This window comes from Pezoporus flaviventris, unplaced genomic scaffold, assembly GCF_033815535.1.
Source record: "Pezoporus flaviventris isolate CSIRO_AGI_PZ_B2104156 unplaced genomic scaffold, CSIRO_AGI_Pfla_v1 ptg000016l, whole genome shotgun sequence".
Classification (NCBI taxonomy): domain Eukaryota; kingdom Metazoa; phylum Chordata; class Aves; order Psittaciformes; family Psittacidae; genus Pezoporus; species Pezoporus flaviventris.
In genome coordinates, this window is record NW_026892564.1 from 157,616 (window position 1) to 178,136 (window position 20,521).

At 35.2% G+C, this 20,521-nt stretch overlaps 1 protein-coding gene across 5 annotated transcripts in view; it reads right to left on the reverse strand.

Moving 5' to 3' along the window:
- The window catches only part of APAF1 (apoptotic peptidase activating factor 1), a 31,124-nt gene that overhangs the window by 7,048 nt on the left and 3,555 nt on the right, over positions 1 to 20,521 (reverse strand). For 3 of the 5 annotated variants that reach the window (XM_061454546.1, XM_061454545.1, XM_061454550.1), the window contains exons 4-20: positions 20,027 to 20,242; positions 18,909 to 19,092; positions 17,675 to 17,787; positions 17,012 to 17,143; positions 16,390 to 16,628; positions 15,667 to 15,834; positions 14,712 to 14,843; positions 12,752 to 12,865; positions 11,997 to 12,175; positions 9,716 to 9,842; positions 7,588 to 7,713; positions 6,830 to 6,961; positions 4,912 to 5,037; positions 3,666 to 3,827; positions 3,239 to 3,367; positions 2,349 to 2,474; positions 1,371 to 1,490 (exon numbers count right to left, since the gene is read on the reverse strand). In XM_061454546.1, coding sequence (XP_061310530.1) covers positions 1,371 to 1,490; positions 2,349 to 2,474; positions 3,239 to 3,367; positions 3,666 to 3,827; positions 4,912 to 5,037; positions 6,830 to 6,961; positions 7,588 to 7,713; positions 9,716 to 9,842; positions 11,997 to 12,175; positions 12,752 to 12,865; positions 14,712 to 14,843; positions 15,667 to 15,834; positions 16,390 to 16,628; positions 17,012 to 17,143; positions 17,675 to 17,787; positions 18,909 to 19,092; positions 20,027 to 20,242 — 2,525 coding nt within the window. The remainder of the gene's footprint in view (positions 1 to 1,370; positions 1,491 to 2,348; positions 2,475 to 3,238; positions 3,368 to 3,665; positions 3,828 to 4,911; positions 5,038 to 6,829; positions 6,962 to 7,587; positions 7,714 to 9,715; positions 9,843 to 11,996; positions 12,176 to 12,751; positions 12,866 to 14,711; positions 14,844 to 15,666; positions 15,835 to 16,389; positions 16,629 to 17,011; positions 17,144 to 17,674; positions 17,788 to 18,908; positions 19,093 to 20,026; positions 20,243 to 20,521) is intronic. The other 2 variants (XM_061454547.1, XM_061454549.1) reach the window with 2 other exon arrangements.

Below are 20,521 nucleotides of genomic sequence, written 5' to 3' on the forward strand. Positions count from 1 at the left end.
AGCTAAGAATGTTAAAGAGTGTGCCAATTTCAAACTTTGAATTATAAAGACAAGTTATTTTCATAAACCAATTGCTTTGAAGGTTAGTGCAACTATCTTCATAGAATGCTCTCTGAACTGGACAAGTTTGCAAGAGGAAATTCATCTCAATATTAGAAGGCTTTTTAAAGTTTGTCTGACTAGAGGAAACAAAATACTACTCCCAAATTTCAAAAGCCATATAGTGAGCTCCACACTCACATTTATTTACCTTGCCAGCCAGATTATACAACACATGCCAAATGGAGCATAAAATCCTTTAAGTGTATCCTCTAAGCATGACTTTAAATTTACTAGCACATATAATACACCAAAACTCAACTCAGTATCACTCTCAAATCAATTCCCAATTGGGGGAAGGAGGGAGAAGACAGAAGTCTTTAGAATACAATGATTTCCAAAGGTTAAGTTTAGAAAGCTACCAGTGTGAAGTGTTTAAAAAATAACATACTGTAAATTGAAAGGTGACTAGAACCACAATTCTGAGAGATTACAAATTACATAGGGTAAAACACCACAACTGCAAGAAGGAATGCTTTTAGAAATGTGATAGCAGAGAAATATTGTTAAACTACAGTACACATGCTTAACCGCAATTTGTCTTTTCAGTCAATTTCTTTTCTTGTGCAAGGGTAAAAGAAAATCTATTTTCTTTCTAGAGTGGAGTCTTCTCTCATTACTATATTGCTACAGGATGTCAGAATATTGTTATTTAGGGTAGAAAATCTAAGCACCATTTCCTCTAGAAAATAGTTCAGGTAAAGTTACAACAGGGATATACTAATCACAAACAAACAGATCAGGTCTACTAATTCAAATGAGAGCCAGACTACAAGATTACATAGTAGTTGCTACAGATTTTACAATTCAGGATGCCAAGCTCTCCTAAGGCTACTGGCAGATTTGGGCCCACACCTTTCATTCCCCCAATTTGAGATGATTGATTCAGCTATTACACAGCAGTTCTGAGCATAATGTACATGTGCTGTGTTAACACCTGGTCTATACATGCTGCACACATTACACATTGCTGTGCACATCTGAGCCACCCGGAGGGTCCACAGCTTCCCCAGTCATGAAAACAGTTCTGTTCCTCTGCATCCAGCTTCAGTTTTGACATCTGTGTGAAAATTTCCCCTCAAACTTCATTTTTTGCTTACTAAACTAGGCAGAATTTCTAGATATAAAAATGCTATCACACATTAGGAATTATTTGCTACAAATTCAAGTGTTGACAGCAATGGACAAGCAGTACTTGCAGTGCTTCCTCCATTTCCTGACATTCGCAGATGAAATTCAAAGGTATTAACATATTGAGAAATACAGCTTACTTGTAAATGCTTCTGATTGTAAATTGCCAAAATCATCACTTCATCATTGTGAAATACAACATCTAGTTCACTTTTTAGCACAGCATCAGAAGACTTGCATACCTTCTTTGTTTCCCAAATCTGTTGAAGAAAAAGTATTTCACTAACTTTATTAAAGAACAAAATACAAAACTGGCTGAGTAAGACTACTTGTAAGCCAAAGACTTATAAACTTACAAGTAACACTGAGTTTTAAAATTAGTGAAAATTATCTTTCTGCTATTTTCATTTACAAGGTAAGGTTATGCAATTACTATGGCGATTCCAATGGATGAAACAGAACTAATTTTTTTCAGGATGACTAGCTGACTCCCCTGTGTTTCGAGTCTATAGATATAAAGTCTACAATTTTCTAATCCAAAGCATAATGTAAAGATCCAATTACAAAAATTACCAAGTAGAGCTTTCTATACTTCAATTGCTTTCAAAATTTAAAGACTCTAAGTGTTCAATTAGAAGAAAAAGAAAGGTTACTTTTGTAAACTGTATTTCTGCTTTCACAGTAAAGTTTTAATGAGGCGTTACAATTATAGAAAACTATCCTGACTATTAACATGCAAATACATTTAACAATGAAAGCAACTTCAAGTGTGCTAGGATCCTTTAAAAACATCACAATTACTTATTTAAATAATATCTAAAACAAGATAGGTTACAATTACTCTTGAATGGCTACTGGACTTCACAAATCCCATAGATATACAGTAAATTTATCTAAATAGTAAACAAAGTAAAAAAACAAGCTCATTTTACTGTATATCTAAATAATTTTGTAACAAATAACTAAATATATATTGGCTATAAGTGAACATAAATACTAAATATAACAATATATTATGTATATATTATATGTGACATTTTTATAAAAAACAACTCTGTAGATGTGTAATTTGATAATATAAATTCACTTTTTTTCAGAATGGAAAGATGACATCTTACACGTATTGTCTGGTCATCAGATGATGTCAGAAATAAAGATCCATCTGGTGAAAATGTCACACAATGAACCCAGCTCATGTGTCCCCTGCAATATGCCACTTTTGATAAAGATTTAATATTCCATAACTACAATAAAAATATGAAAGAAGAATTCAAACGGATTTAGAATGTAAATTACAGGAAAACAATGCAAAACAAGAAGCAGTATACTTAATTACTATTTTTCTAGTATTTTCTTACTTCTCATTCTGAAGTCAGAGGTAATGAACTCTGCCTGATTATCACATTTTGGTGGACAAGGAAACTGAATCAGCAGCCTCTTTGACTGCTATAATTTTAAGGGGGGGGGGGGGGGGAAGCAAAAAAGAAAAAAAAAAATCACTCACAGTGTAAAAAAATGCAAGTTCAACTTGACCCCCCCCAAAAAAACAAGCAACAACAAAAAAAAAAAAACCACGACCCCCAAATCCAAAACTAATAGTTGTACAGGCTTGCTGAAGCCATGCTAGTCCCAAAGTTACTCTAGATATTTCATTCCTTTTTAGTGAGTTTCCACATTCTTGTAGCACCATATGGTAGAGCTTGGTTTGTTCTAAGGAATACTCCTTAGAGTGAAAACAGTAACTTTAAATAAATTTAGTGGACTATTGTTTTTGTATAAACATGAGTTCTGTTGTCCAAAATGACATACAACTTTAAAACATTATTTCCCAACTTGTATTTCATATACCAGAAGCGAATGAAAATTAGACAGAATGAAGTACATTGAAAGCCTGCTAATATAGCTACATTTCTTTCACCTCTGCATACAAGAAACTATTAAGACAAATGTAACATTTTACGTTACAAGTAGTTTTTCCAGGTATACTGTAGAAAAGGCAATCACTTACCTCAACAGAACAGTGAGACAAAGCAACTGCTACTAACTCATCATCAGGACAAAAGTCACAGTATTGGATTGTACTGTGATAACTCATGATGACTTGTGTTAACAAATCCCATGTTTTAACACCAAAAAGCTGTGAACACAGAATCACAGTAGTTAGCACTCAGTTTGAGTAACTTCACTAGAGACAAACAGCTTGTATATTCAACAGTGCTCATTCTTGAATTTAGAAGGTATTCCTCTCAGTCAATGAGCTTGCTGGCCACGTATTTTTACTTTACACACATTTAAAATCATGCATCTTATATGTGAAACATCTTAATGGACTAGAATTTTATCTTTAATCATAATTTCTAGGTAATTGAAACATACTACCAATATTTAATTGAAATATACTACCTCCAAAAAAATTATTCAAGTAAGGTACTTACCAAAAGCTTATTTTTGGCTACCACCAAAATCATGTCACCATTTCTGGACCAAGAGCAACATTTTACTAAAACTTCCACATCATCTGGTTGCTCATCTACATTCTTGAAGAAGTCTTTTATCTCAATACTTTTCAGTTCATTTGCTGAGCGTACTCCCCAAAGCTGCAGTAAAAAGTAAAGGAAATACACAAAACCTCTTTTCACCAATGTCGATACAGAATTCAACAGGGGAGAGCTAACTCCCAGTCACTTCTAAGAAAGAAGAGGGGTGGGGGTTAGAATATGAAAAAGAAAGCCTTTGCTACATTCCCTGGTCAAGAAAAAGCATTAGAATATTCACAAACCCAGAAGGCTTAGACAAAAAGAACTAAAAACCACAAACTGGAAAAAAATAAACAAAACCCCAACAAAGGCTTACACTGTAGCAGAACCCTCTCCCTGTGTTCCCTCATTCCAGCTACAATCCTGTCTCAATATCTACTTAACAAAAGAATAAAACAAAAAAATAAACCTGCTCTGCAACTCTTTATTAAAAGTCCCCTCGCCATAAGAAATGTGGCATACATTTAGCTTTGCACCTTAATTTCATTGAGGGACCTGCCAAAAATCTACTACTTCTGTTGTCTCCACTACAATTTTCCTTCTGAATAACAGCAGCTAAAGCAACTCTTCTTTCCTGATTTAGCAACAATACAGAAAAGTAACAAGTGTTTTAAGAACTGCAATTCTGAAATAGCGTAGTTCTGTTGCAACCAAAGGCAATAAAAAGAATACTTAACATTCTAGGGAAAAACACATAAGCCTCTCAAGTCACTTCTAGTACATATATGAAAAATAACACATAGAAATTGCTTTTATGTTTACAGATGATTCATTGACAGAGATAACAGAACTTTCAATTAACCTAAAAACTTCCTAATTTAAAACAAACAAGGTTCACACACACACATCCAGTTTTCTTAACAAAGTACATTAGAGGAAAAAAAGTAAAATGTGAAAAAGTGAAGGATTCAAACTGAGACTAGCTAGGATTTAGTTACAGGCACCCAACTTTTTTGCTGGTACTGGACAAGCCATCTTGCATTAATCTGGGACCATTAATCAAATGTTTCAGGATTTAATTCATTAAAGCTGATCATGCAGACACAAAGTTTTCTCACACATATTTGCTTATATATTTTATACCAAAAAAAAAACCCAAAGCCATCATCAACACAAACACATGATTTTAAAATACACTCTGTACCTTTACTGTTCCATCTGTTGAGCAGCTAGCAACATATTCATCATCTGGTGAAAATCTACAGTGATTGACAGAATTTTCATGACCCATCATTGTATTTCTACAATACTTTTTGTTCAAATCCCAAATCTGCATGAGAAATAAACATATAAATATCATCATATTAAAGAATTATTCAAAGACAGACTGTTCATGCTCTTCTCAAAATCATTCACTAACAACTAAAACTTCAACTATTTTTTTTTTAGTTTTACCCACATCCTCATGGATTTGATGTTATGCCCTGCACTACCCCACATTTAACTCCATCTGCTAATGTGCATGAAACTATTAACATAAGAATTACATACAACTAGTTAAACTTCCTGTACAGTGCAGACAACGCCCTTGAACAGCAGAAAGTTACTGAAAGTTTCCTCCAACCGAGGAAGAAGCTTCCTCTTGCCTCTTCCCCTTTCAACTTTAAAGTTCAGAATTCTGTAACTTACACGTAATAACAAAAATTAACTCTTGGGTTACTCTTAGCCAGTCTGAATATCATCCTTGCCACATCCATACTAACAAAGTTAGAAGAATCCTAGAATCATAGCATGGCTTAGGGTTGGAATCAACCTTAAAGATAATCTCGTTCTAACCCCTCCTGCCATAGAGAGGGACACCTTCCACTATACCAGGTTGCTCCAAGCCCCACCCATGGCCTTGAACACTTCCATGTGTTTGTTTAGGGCTCCTTCTCACCACCCCTCTCACACACACAGTTTTCTAAGTCTATAGCCCAGGCTTCCTTTCTTCATGCCCAAATTCCTTCCTTTTTTCCTATATAAATAAAAGTAATTTAAACAAATAGTACATTTGAGAGTTCAAGTGAGAACTCAAAACAAGAACTGTCACTTTTATGGTGTTCTCTGAAAACAAAAAACAAAAAAAATCAGGCCCTTTTGATTATTGTGCATATGTCAGTTCTGACATTCAATACAAATGAAAAGTGTCAAACACTGTCTAAAACCCTAAAATCTCTATTCCTCCTAGCTACAGCTGGAAGTGACAGTTGTCTCACTAACAATTTCATCACTCTTTGCTGTCTACTCCCAGCAGTTCCCTTGCACTGGAACTGGGCAATGGAGCCACTACAGGGAACTAAACCAAGCAGAAAACTGATCCCACCACATAGAAGTATTTGCAGAGCTGGCTCCTTGAACCACACTACTGCAGATCAGCACATGCACTGCAACAAAGACAAGTATTTTATTTACAGCCAAGACATCTTCAGTGCCAGTTAGCTATACAATTCGCTTAGTTGCACTGTGAAATTGCACTCTTATTTGCCACAGTATAGGTCTTACTTGGTTCTTCTGGTTTCCCCCTTCCCTCAGATGCAGCCTCCCAGTCTGAACAGTGCCAGATGGTTAACATGACAAACCCCTTGCTTTGAATACTGTTATTTTGTTGGCTTCCACCTTCATTTCTTTACTATGCCAAATCAATTTCATAAATAAATGTAGCTGCTACACTTCCATAATACTTTCCCTCCCCAGTCTTTCAGCATCCAGTTTTTTACATTATTCACGTTTTCAATCGTAAATTTCTGCTTTCATTTTTCTTACGCTGTTTTTAATCAGGTATTTCATTCCTATGTTGTCCCATTCCCGTACCACCATCTAAAAGTCTTGCTAAAGCCTTCACCTTCATGCCCTACCAGTAGAGGAACTGCCCGTTCTCCTTCGCTGAGGACAAACACCCCTCCTGTTCTGCCTCACAGAAATACGATTACAGAGCTGTTGTTAGTAGGCTCAATGTGCTGCTATCTCTCTTCTACCAGGCTCATTAAAAAAAAATAAATAATTTACAGTGTTTAAATATATTTATATATTATAATGTTATAATAAGCAGCATGAGACCAACCTCAAACTTCTCCACTTACTTTGATGAAAGTGTCATTTGAGCAGGTGGCTAAAAGATACTGACCACTACTGTTACTGAACTGGCAGCAATTGACCTGCTCTGAGTGCTCTTCATAAACGCGCCTACATTGGCCTGTTCTTGAATTCCAGATCTAGACAAAATTGAAGGATGAAAAAGACTTTTAAATATGTTTAAAGTACTTCATTTAAAAAAAAAAAAATCTGTAAACTATGCTGAAATACAGATGAAGCCCTAAACCATTCTTAACACTTCAAAAATGTTTTGAAAATAAAAGGAAAGCATACATATTTACACTTAGAAAAAATAAGTTACAAGGGGAAAGGGCATAATTCAGATTAGAATCTTATAAATACTGGAATTTCACAAAGGTTTTGCTACAATAGAAAATAAAATTCCTACAAATAGGAATTAAAAATTGCAAATAATTCACATGTAACAAAAAAAAACATGGAAAAAGAATTTTGGATACATTCACCTCATGTTACAGAAAGAACTGGACTCACATAATGTTCTACTTAGAGAGAACCATCTAATAGAAGTAAAATAAATTGTAATGCTGCATGATGTAAACATCAAGCATCTTTTATGTTTTGTAGTGAATGGGGCTTTTATATTTGCTAACGGTGAATTAGCCATGTAAGATTTAAGACAGTTAAAAAAACCCTTTAGTCTTCATAATCTGCTCTGCCTGATTTGATTAAAACTGAAATTAAAATTCTTAATTTGAAAAAAATTGTCTGCTCTGAATTTATTTACCTTCACTTTTTTGTCAGTGGAACAAGTTGCTATAAATTCACCATCTGCAGAGAAAGCGCAGCAAAGTATTTCATCATCATGGGCACTTATCTCCAGAAGTCTCTCTCCACTTTCTGCTTTAAACACCTAAAACAATAGACAACAAAATCTTACAACTCACATACAATTGTAAAATACAAATACAAGTCTGTTTTCTCTTAAACAGCTCTTTTTATAAAAGCTCTCCATAAATTTAATTTTTGAAAGTATTTATAATTTTAGGGAAACAAACATAATAATTATACAAATATTTAATTTGTGCTTCAATCTTGTAAGGGTGAGAGAAATTATTAGAGAGAAAAAGTAAAAATTTTTTAAAAAATACTGTGTATGAAATGTTTCATTAATGATTTTTCCTACACTTAGTCATTGAGCATAGTCCATGTCCTTTCTTAGTACTTTCTAGTAGTATCTGCAAAACACTGTATCTATTAACAAAATCTAAACTATTCTTCAAAGTATAAAATCCAGGTGTATATATAGGTAACACCCTTTAGTGGAAAGTAATAACTTCAGCAGAAATTGATGATTAGGGGAATAAACAAGGAAAAAGTTGTGAAGAACTGTACAGGATGACGCAAGTCTCAGTCTTGAGCTAGTCATAGGCAATAGAAGGACAGCTGGAGAAAAGTGTCACATCTTAATCAAAATCCCAACATTCTGGATCTGACTTTACAATGGTGGGGGGTGTGGGGTGGTGGGAAGGGCAATCAGGTCATCCTTTCCTCCTTAGATTACATAATCTTAACTATTAAAAGAAATCACAAGGTGTTCTTGACAGCAGCCTCCAGGATACCACAATTGTGAAGTTCCTGCTTTTTTCCTTTCATTTTTTCATTGAACAGGAGCATCAGTGATAACAAAACGGTTAGTATTTATTCAAATAAGAACACAAATACTGAAGTAACAGGAAATGTACATTTACAGTAAATTCTGCAGAGCACATGCTCTTAATATAGGATTTTTTTTATTTTATTTTACAGAAAAAGTAGGAATAGCTTGAAAACTGAAAAGCTTAGGCCACTATTAGAAAAAACATTAATAACTTCAAAGTTAAAGAATGAAAAAAGGATTATTGCTAGCTTTCCTATTACTTCATCAAGAAAAGTTTAGTTTATATGCAATCCACAGTTTTTACTTTCTTGGGTAGAAAATTAAGATAAAAATAAGCAACCTTCTCTCAATAATGAGGACATTTACTACAGAAGCCCAGCACAGTAACTTCAGCACAGCATAAAATCAGTACACATCCATCAGGCAGCTCAAGTGGATGCCATGATCATAATATTGTAGAAGCCAGCAAATAAAAAAGTAAATAAAACCACAGTAACAATACATTAAGTAGCCAAATGAACAGCAACTAAGCACCACTAATGTTATTACTTTAGTACTCAATTTATCAAGCATCCAAAACAACACCAAAGGCTTGCAGAAGAGTTGTTCTTTTCCCTTACCTTTGGCTGTCTGGAATATGGATGCTTTACCAGGTTACTGGCTGATTGCTAGTTTCTTGAGAGCTGGCTTCCCCTCCAGGCAGACTGCTGGCAAATTTGTATTAGTCACTTTCCTCTCTGTCTCCCTTAATCCACTTCCTAAGCACTTCAGGCCTGTTTCCAACCTAATACTGCCCTCAGCTTCAGGATTTAATTTTTCTCCCCAAATTTCTCTTTTGCATAAGACAATTTACTAATTAAGCACTGAAGTTACATAATGTTCATTACTATCCCACAGAAATAGCAAACCTGTAACTAAAAGTCTTGGTGTTTCTCAGTTCTACAAAGGTTTACTGTGACTGGAAATAACATTTTTGCAAGCAAATATTAAACATGCTGTGGTGCATTACTTAGGCTCATATTCATATATTCTCTGAAATCTGAGTTTAACTTTCAAACTAGAAGATGCTGCATACTATTCTAATAACACAACTTGATGCTTATGTAATAATACATAATTTGCAATCATTTCTCTCCAATATGTTCTAGATCCCTAACATCTCCACATAACAGCAAAAGAAAAGAGACAGGTCTATTAAGAAATGTTATCAATTTGGTACACAGCATCTCTTTTCACTCACACATAGGTATCTTACCTGAAGTGTTTTATCAGCTCCACATGATGCTGTTCTTTGTCTATCTTTAGAAAAGCAGGCATGGTAAACTGCATCTCTATGTGGACGAACAACCAGACGGTAGAAATTTTTCAAGGATGTTTTATTTCTACAGGGTAAGACAGTTGATTTTAGACAAGTAGTGCCTTTCTATTATTCAAAATCTTCTATAAAAAGATAGCACATTTTCATATCTTGAGCAGTAAGCTTTACAACAAACCAGCCATCCCACTGTACCTTACCTCTCAGCCTTTATGATGAAGTAGTATGGGTAAAAACAACAAAAAAATCTGAGTTATTATCACCCTCCAATAGTTACAGCTTAGAGGCCAAGAAAGATAGCATGTGCACGAGAAAGCAACATGTACTTTATGGGCAAAGCTGATACACTGCAAGACACAGACTTCCTAATGATGTTTTTATGATCTGATACGTGCTATTTCCAAATATAAATTTCTTCACGAGAATTCTTGTTTCCTGCAGGTTCCTTTTCAAGCTTATTAAAAAACATTTGTATATTTGTTTAGATCTTAATAAACTTACTTAATTTTCATATTGATGACTTAATTCTTGTCACTAGATACTTAACATATGACTATAACTGCATTTCAGTAGGAGATTAAGTACAGAATCTAGCACACCTGATATGAGTCTTGCCTCACTTCAACAAAAAATTAGAATTAGTAGCAATTATAATCATCCTGTTTAGCCAGATCTTAATACAGAAAGTCACTGTAATAAGGTGATTTTGGTGATTAATAGATTGTTACAAGATTTTATTTTTTTTTTCTAGAGTCAAAATGAATCAATGCACTTCAAGTTTTTATTGTTATCAGTTTCAAACTTCAAACTTCAGGCTTAGCATTTAAATATTGGATAAAACATCTTAAAGAAAGTAGCTGCACTGTAGAATGAAAGTGATTTTTCACTGCAAAATACTGACTCATCTAAGCCAACTATTTTTTTTTCTTTTGCGTATTTTAATAAACCCAAAATTGCTGGTCAAAAGAGCAGCATATTCACCTACATATCCTACAAACCATTTTTGGAACCTTGCCCTAGGGTTGGAGACAGAAGCATCTGTCTCTGTTCTGCTGATTTCAGTCATGTTCTTCAGCATAAGTTTCCCACAACAAAGGTGAAAACCCTGAACTACCTAGAGATTTACTCTCTGAACTGTGCAATTTCCAGGAGTTTTTGTTAGAATTCTGTTAGCTATGCAAAATGAAACAACCAAATATTCAAAGAGAAGACCTGAAATTCAAGTATGCCTGGATTAAGCCACCTAGTTATTACCATACGCCCTGGTTTCAGCTGGGATAGAGTTCATTTTCTCCCTAGGGGCTGGTGCAGTGCTGTGTTTTGGATTCAGTCTAAGAACAATGCTGATAACACACTGATGTTTTAGTTATTGCTCAGTAATGCTTACCCTGATCAAAGACCTTTCAGTTTCATGCTCTGCCAGTGAGGAGGGGAACAAGAAGTAGAGAGGAAGCAGAGACAGAACACCTCACCCAAACTAGCCGAAAGGGTATTCCATACCACGTCATGCCCAGTATATAAACTGAAGGGAGTCACCTGGAAGGCCCAGATTGCTGCACAGGCTGGGCATCAGTCAGCAGGTAGTGAGCAATTGAATTGTGCATCACTTGTTTATTCCTTCTTCTTTCTATTTTCTATTATTATGATTGTTGTTGTATTATTATATTTTACTTTAATTTCAATTATTAAAGATTTATTTAAATAGGAGAAATTTCAAGACTGGATAGAGATTACAAAGCCTTTTAGTATTTCCCATCTCACTACTTCCAAAAAACTTTGCAAGTTAACACAAATGCTCTCTTTTAAAAAGTATACATTTTACTAGAAAACCTAAAAGCATACTGTAACATAAGGAAAACTTGCACTACAATTCTAACTTTAAAAAAGTATTTAGAGAAATTCCAACGCTTTTTATGAAATTATTTTCATCCTTGTATAGTTATTTACAAATATTTAAATAGGAACAATCATTGAATACAGAAGTAAATATATTTCTCTATTTTCATGTAATTATTACTAATTTGTGGCCTTACATATCCAGAGGTCCCCTCCTCCAACAAGTTCTTTAAAATTATTTCAATTTCTTTTCCCAGAAGAAGAAAACAAACAACACAGCAGTTCTTAAGAAGGTGCTTATATTAGCCATACATTGTGTTGTACATTAAATGATTTTCTTGCATCAAAGGATCAGCATATAAGCAGGTGGACTACAGCTACTTACATCCATTCCAAATAAAATGTTCCTGTTTCTCTTTGAGCATGTAACTTGGCTTGTTGATACACCTCTGATGTCTCTGGTTGGCAAAGACCCAGCTGTACAATGTCAGGAAATGGCTGCCGTCCAAGGAGGTGCCCATTTAAGGACAGAAATTCCTGGAAGTTCTCACGTACTGTGCTACCCTATGTACAGAGCAGAGAATATCCGATACCACAGAAGAGGATTTATTTCCTAATCCCCTTTTTTTCATTTTCTATACAGCTAATATTCTTACAGAAGCACTTAATTCTATTTTTCTAATTAGTTTTATTAGCAAGTACATATGACAGACTGAAATATTTCATTTTCCTGTTCAGGAAAGCATATTATCCTTATTTTTCAAACAAAGAATATTGGTGACAGTCATTTACTCAATAAGCAGTCAATATAACAGACTGTTCCGAGCAGCCAACAGAATTCTACACCTCAAAAGCAGACTGCTATATGCATCCACCATTAGGCACTGCTCTCCACCTTAGTTACTGAGTTCCATGGTCAATTACTTGGGCACACACTGAAGTTACAACTAAAACTGGGAACTAAGTTTTCTTAATTTTTCTGTTCTCCAAGTTACAGTTTAACTTAGTACTGGTTTTATGTTTCAGTTTTTTAAGCTTTCTACGTATCTGCCATATATACATACATACAACAAAATGCAACTACAAAATAAAAAATAATGTATTTGTAACAGACTGATCATTTAACTTTTAGTATCATACCTTTTGGTCCAGGATTGAACTATATTCTACATATTCATGAATCAGATGAGCAGGCCCTACCAATTCAGTTTTAGCTCTAATCCAATCTAAAGAAAACATAAGATCACGGAGTTCCTACAAGAAATAAAAATCCAAGGTCAGAGTATAAGTTTCACAACAGATTCTACTTAAGAGGAAGAAGAAAAGCACAGGAAATACATTAGGTATTTAATATGCTCCAGTTCAACTGTTTCTAGTTAATAACTTAGGCAGTTTCCTTCTTTCATGCATGTTAGGCAGGTATGGAAATTGTGGGTATAAAAGACTAAGCTTGTGATTTATGGACTGCTCTTTGATACAGCTAGTCAGAGAAGACATGGGGGTACAAAGCAGAACTTGACTTGAAGCACACAAGACCTGGTTTAAGATAAAACTCTGAAAAAACTTCTAGTTCAGACTAGCAAAGATCACTCTGCTAATACTGATCTGTTGTTCTTTCTAACAGATACTGAATTTAGATTTAACAAAAAAAAAAATCTGTTATAGCTGCATTTAACTTAGGAAAAAAAGAACGTTATTTAAAAGGCAATCTGAAACTGCAAATAGAATTATGACAATAGAACACTTCATTTGGAAGGGACCTACAAAGATCATCTAGTCCAACTGCCTGGCCAATTCAGGGCTGATCAAAAGCTTTGCCCAAATCAAAAGTGCATTGCCCAAACGCTTCTTAAAACAGGCTTGGGGCATTGAACATCCCTCTAGGAAGCCTGTTAGAGTGTTGAACCACCCTCTCAGTAGAGAAATGCTTCCTAATGTCCAGCCTAAACCTCACCTGGTGCAGCTTTTAAGCATTTCCATGTGTCCTATCCCAAGGAGAAGAGATCAGAACCTCCCTCTCCACTTTCTGTCCTCAGTAAGCTGTAGAGAGCAATGAGGTCAGCCCTCAGCCTCTTTTTCTCCAAACCAGACACTTCCAAATTCCTCAGCTACTCCTCAAAGGACACTCTTTTCAGCCCCCTCACCAACTTTGTTGCCTTCCTCTGCGTGCATTCAAGTACCTTCAAATCTTAAACTGAGTGGCCCAGAACTGCACACTGTACTTGAAGTGAGGCTGCACCAACGCTGAATACAGCAAGATAATCACTTCTCTTGAGCAGCTAGTTTTACTGTCTTTATGCACCTCAGGATGCAGTTTGCCCTCTGGGCTGCCAGGACACGCTGCTGACTCCTGTTGAGCCTGCTGTCAACCAGCACCACCAGATCCCTTTCTGCAGCGCTGCTCTCCAGCCACTCCTCTCCCTGTTTATACTTGTGTCCATTCTAGGTGTAGAATCCAGCATTTGGACTTCTTAAATTTCACCCCATTAATTGCTGTCCAATCCTCCAATCTATCTAGGTCCTTCTGAAAGGCCTCTTGTCCCTTAAGAGAGTCAACAGCACCTCCGAGTTTAGTACCATCATCAAACTTGCTAATGGTGCATTCAACTCAAAATCATTGACAAAAATATTGAAAAGGGCTGGCCCTTAAATTGCAATCTGAGGAACACCAGTGTATCCTCTCATCTCACAGTTGGATGACTTATCCAGAAAGATGCTGTGGGGGACAGTATCAAAAGCCTTATTAAAATCCATTAAAAAACTACATCTACTGTAGTTAAGCCTGGGTTTTCAAGAAGAGTTAGAGAAGATTCCTTAGCAAAGCTTCTTAAAAAGGAAAAGAAAAATACAAGCCATTATGATACAAAATACAAAAACTTCTTAAGAACTGGTTGAAAAGATAAGACACAAAAGGTAGAAATACACTAGTTTTGTATAACAGACACTGAATATCAGCGGAGTGCCTAAAGGACTTTATGTTGAGTGTTTACCTATCTGTTCCAAAGCCTGAGAGAAGAAAGGTTCAAGGGAGAAAAAGCCAGCGAGAGAGAAAGGCTACGTGGGTCAAGAAGGGAAACAGAGGGCACTAGTCAGAACTCACCTTCTGCATGTTGGCACCCGCCATATGGTACGCTAGGAAGTTGTACCAGTACATGCAATCCTCTTGAGATGGAACAGGTGTATTAAGTTTGTAGTATTTCTTGTACTGATTTACGATGTTTTTATGTAGCTCCTGCAATGTGAATCAAAACACTTAACTATCAGTTAATGCTATACCAAGGTATGAATTAGTTTCAGTATTGAGAAAGTATTATTAATATTATACCGTATATAGTTTTGAGGAATAATATTACTATTACTTCTCGATTGTAGTACATCAACTAATAAAACAAGAAAAGCTTACTTTCCAAAACTGTACACTTTACCTAATTTGTCATTTAAAACTTCTCCAGAAACATTCTCTGGATATCAAAAGACAGAAAAGCAAGCTGTTAACCTTCCTTCTCAGGCTGAGAACAGCTATCAAATCACTCTTCACATTAAATGTGGATAGCTGACAAAAAAAAGACCCTTACATATTTAATCTAAAGCAAGTGTAATAACTTGCCTTTTCTTCATATCTACTCTTTTTGCCCTGTCCTTCAGAACCAATAAATTTATTTGGTACAAGTTATAGGTCCGCTCCCTGCAAGTATTGCCTTAAATTGAAAATAACCTTTCTCTGTATTGAAGAAGAAACTTGCTATTCTGGTAGGGTCTTGATGCATTTGGAATTATCAGTGGGACATTCCATCTCCTGCTGGAAATGTCTTGACAGAAAAATTATGGATATAGAATCTTCTCTCTGTTTAGTTTCTTAGCTCCAAATGGAACCATCAGGAAATCACTCCTCAGTTTCAAGCTGAAAATAAATTGTTTTAACTAGTCAGCATTAAGTTTAACCGCATTGTGGACCTATTCTATGAACCTACTCTGGAGACCATTTAACAAAGCAACATTTTCTGAAGAATACCTAGCTTTGGAGAATAAAGTGAATAGATCAGCCAATACCCTACCTGAAGCTGATTGCGATTCTTCTCTGTAAGAAAGTCAAGCTGAAGATCATGTAAATAATAATGAAATGACTTCCCGTTACGATCACAGAACAACAGCGATTTGTTAACAAATTCCTGTAGTATATCTTCAACTTCTTCAGTTTCCATATCCCAAAGAATACAGAGAACCTAAAAAAGCACATTAAGACAGAAAAATCAGAACTAAGGGGAAATATGACTTGCATGAATATCATAACAGGCTACCAATTAGCTGACAACAAAACACATGCTAATAGATACTGAGTTTATTACAAATGGTAATATATCTATAACTTACCAATTGTTCCATACCAAACTACAGAACAGATAATACAAGTTAACCCATCTTTTGTCTATGTGTGCTGATTTATGGTGATCTTATCTTTTTCTTAAGCGAAACAAATTTTACAAAGCAGTTTTTAAGCCTTTAGAGAGCTCAATTACAATCTAATTTACAAGCTGTATATGGAATGCACATTAAACTTCAACATTATGAATACATTTGTTCAGTTGCAATTTTTTTGTTTCACTACTGACAATAAAAGTCATGATGCAATAATGGACCTGACCTACCCGATCTAGCAAATTACTATTACGTTACATACAGCAGAAGTTATACACAACAATTACAAATTATATGGATTCTTTAAAGTTATTTGTTGTACCTCACTAAAAATGCTGGGATTTCTACATTGCTGCTATTACCTTAGTAGGTACTTTAACATCTTTTGGGAGGATAGAGAGGTCTTTATAGTAGTCCTTGTAATTGTCATTCAGTTGCTCAACACTTATGGACATTGCTTCATCAAGGGCTTCATAATCATAAGAAGAAGATTTTCTTATTCTTTTAAACTGCTTATTCTGCAGCTGTTTGAGATAGTATTCCCAGCGACTAGGGAAGTCTCTTAACAATGCACCTATCAAGGATATCACAAGAGGAGAACCTGAAGGAAAAGATTAAATTAATCTTAGAGGTTTTCAGGAACACAATCCCATGGTTAGTCAAGAGACTGAATAAATCAGATAATTTTCCCAATATGTTGATTAAATTCTTGAGGTGTGGAGAAGAGACAAACAAAACATGACATCTGAAAACTCACCAAAATCAAGTGTTAATAGGGGATCAGGGAGAAGATACTCTGAAAAAAACTGCTTGAAAATCAATATGAAACACTCCTATTTAGTTAAAAAGTATTTACACAGCATTTCTGTTTTACTTAAGGTGCACAGTATTAAAGCATGTTCACTCCTCCATTTTTAAGTCAAAACCTAGAAGAAAAACATACATTCAGTGCTAAATGAAATGTTTTAAGAGTGGTAAGTATACCTTTGCACTCTCTTACAAGGCAGTTAGCTTGTTCTGGCAATTCTGATATTTTCGTATTCACAAATAGGGATAAAATCTCCAGTCCTTTCTCATGTGCTAATCCACTTTCCACATGAACCTCGTATTTATTGCCTAGACATAGAAACATGGAAAAATTAGAAAAAAAAAAAAAATCCTATGAAATTGAGAGTATTTTCCAAGCAAAATCTGGAGCAAAGGACCTAGCTCATGATTTTTTGTATAGTTTTTTTTATATGCTTAGTACCAAGAAGACTATAAATTCCACTATCAGAATCAAGTTTGCCTTATAGAGACAAAAAATTTAGACTATAATCTAAGAATTAGAAATGTATTATGGGCACATTGTAGCACTGACTACTTAATAGTATAATCACCCTATAGCAGCAGTGTTGCAGAGGTTAATTCATCCTGCTGAGAATCATTGCAATCTTCAGTGTAGACATACAACTTTCAAGGTAATATATAACATTTTCTTCACAAAGAGCATAAAGTCTTGCAGGGCAGAATTTTAAAACTTGTGCACAAGTTGACAGACACAGATTTTATCAGATTCTTTAAAAAAAACAACAAAAAAATCACAGGAACAAATTGCATACATATACACACAAAACCCGTGGTGCAGGACAGAAAACTGCTCCTTACCTGCCACAGCATCTGTCACGCTCCTGTCCCTGCTGGTGATAAGAACCTGACATTGATTATCAAATGCTTTTAATACCCAGGAATCCCAAACATCATCCAGGATCAAAAGAGATCTAATGCAAGAAGAAATATGGTAGATTTCAGATCAGCTGTCAGTGCTAAAATACAGTATTACAATCTTAATAATGAAAGAAAATTTTCAGAATTTACAAATGTATCACTGAAGAAATTCTTCATATAAATAAGTAAATTATCTTATTCCTCTTATGAGGGAATTGTCTCGGATGCTGAGGTTCTTTTTACATAAGCAACATTTTATAGTGACTACCTATTCAAATCCTATGGCTAGTCACATTTCTAGGTTACTATACAGAATCTCACCATAATAATGTACCTACCTGTATCTAACAGGGAAGTTACTCAAAACTGGTTTTAAAATGTTCCAAGGGAGCAAGAAGTCAAAAGGATTGGCTAGCAAATACATTTATGAAACAAAATAGCAGTTATTTGCATTCTGTGTGCTTTGTGGAGGACAGAAAAGTTACTGAAACCAGATCTTACAACTTTTTTACATGTACTGCCCTTTTTTGGTCTTAAGGAATAGACTTTTCAAGCTACACCAGTCTCTAGTTAAATTGTCCAATTGTCACTGAAGCATGCCAAGACATTTTTCTTCAGCTAAATGATGCCTATGATATCAATGATTATAAATTAGGATTTTATTCTTTATGAAGGATACACATCATGCCACAAAGTTGCATATGTCTTGGATACCCATATCTCATTTTTATACAGTTTTGCTATTAACACTTTTTGATAAATCAAAGGGGTTTACAAGAGTACTATCATAGCCATAAATGACTCAGTTTGTGGTACACAAATACAGTATTGTATTACACATCTGCCACTAGCATCTATTTACCTTTCAATTTTTGTACACTTATCTGAACTTACTTATTCTTTTATCATATGTAAGTCAGTAATTTTGAAAATTTTAACAGGAATGCTTATTAAATAATTAAGTTTCTAGAACTACTCATAGCTTCACCCTGAGTAACACTTCCTAATTATTTGCAGTAAAACAGGAAAAGGGGAAGCAAGAAGAGTATTAAAAACAAAAATACACACCAGAGAGATATGTAAGCACAACACAGACACCTTAGATGATGAGACCAAAGATAATCTGCAAAGTTTTATCAGTTAAAAAAATAGTGGTTTATTCTACTGACATAACCTGTGATATTTGCGTAGCATCAGCAAACGAAGACGATCTTTAGCCTCCTCAATGTTAAGTGGTGGTCTTTGTGAAAGAGCGGAGTCATGTTCTAATCTACTGCAGAGATTCTGAAGTTTTATTAGGAGTCCTGCTTTGTCCTGTTTTCCAACAGAAACCCAGTGAACTCCTCCTGGAAAATAACCTAACAAGAAAAGCAATACTAATCATGCTATACACTTAATATCAGAAATATTTAATAGCAGCTTACTATAGCAATCAATAACTCAATTTCAATTAAAATATAAAATTTTATAGCCTATTGGAAACCAGCCTTACAAATTCACCATTAACACAGAAGGATGGTTCTACAAGACCACTATTTTTCAAAGAACAGGTTCTATAGGGCAAGTTCCCACAGAGAATTCACACCATCACTGATGCTGTCACCCTTCCTCTCTGTATGCCTTCCTGCCTATCCCTTTACAATCCCTGCCACATTCACCTTCCTAGTAGTCAGACTTAACATTTACTTTTATAATGCTCTACTACTGCAGGAGTTCAGAGTTTGGTATGTGAATATCATCCCAAAACGGTGAACAAGAAGGCATCTAGAAGAGTCAGCTGTAGCAGAAGATGCTGTAGTCTCTATCCCTAGATCAAGTTTTCTAATGCGCAAGTCCCTCTTTCTCCTCAGTGTCCTATGGTGGGGGAAGAATAATCATTAAATGGTTTCACTTCTGATCTGCTTTACGCTAAAGTGATACTAGTGTAATCAATCCACAAATGCTTGCCATTATAAAAATATATGCAAAAGTTAGAGTAAGATTTTTTAAACTCATGTAACAAGGAGAACAGTCTAACGACTCAATGAGCAATGCCCAAAATTAGATATGATGCTTCTACTCTCATAAGCCAAAGCAGAATCCAAAGTAAAGAGCTATTCGGAATCTTTTCTCATAAATTCATAAAAGACTTAGTGACCTAGAGCACTGAATGGTTATGAAACCTGCGAGTTGCAAGGAAACATTTCAGAAGCACCTAAGGAATTTAGAAACCTAATTCCTAAATTACTTTCAAGATTACATATGATACTTCACCATGTATGTCTAATACGCATACACCTGTAAAAAATAGACATGTTTTTCTAAAAGTACCTTCCAAGAGATGATGATCCCTTAAAGCTTCTGCTGTTAAGACAGTCTTCCCACAACCTGCCATTCCATAAACCGTGACCCAGCCTGGATCACTTCCCAAGCAGCACAGCTTCTGTTTAATAGCATCTACCAGTTCTGGCCGAGTGACAAACACAACTGGTCTCTGTGGTACACCTCCTTCACAGAGAACTGTCTTAACTGAAGTTAAAAAATGAGAAACATGAAAATGAGAAATAACTTCTAAATATGATGCCTCTTCAAACCAAACTGAACAACTCCCCACCCCAACAACACTACCCCCACCTCATGTCCCATACAAATGTTCTGAAAACTACTCGACTCACAGCACCAAATACTGAAAAAATACTGTTTTTTAGAAATAAATTACTTAACAGGCAACTAACCTCCCACTTACAGTAGTGTTCCAATTATTAACTACATACAAGGCAAGCTAGTTAGATCAATCCCTAGAAGTGA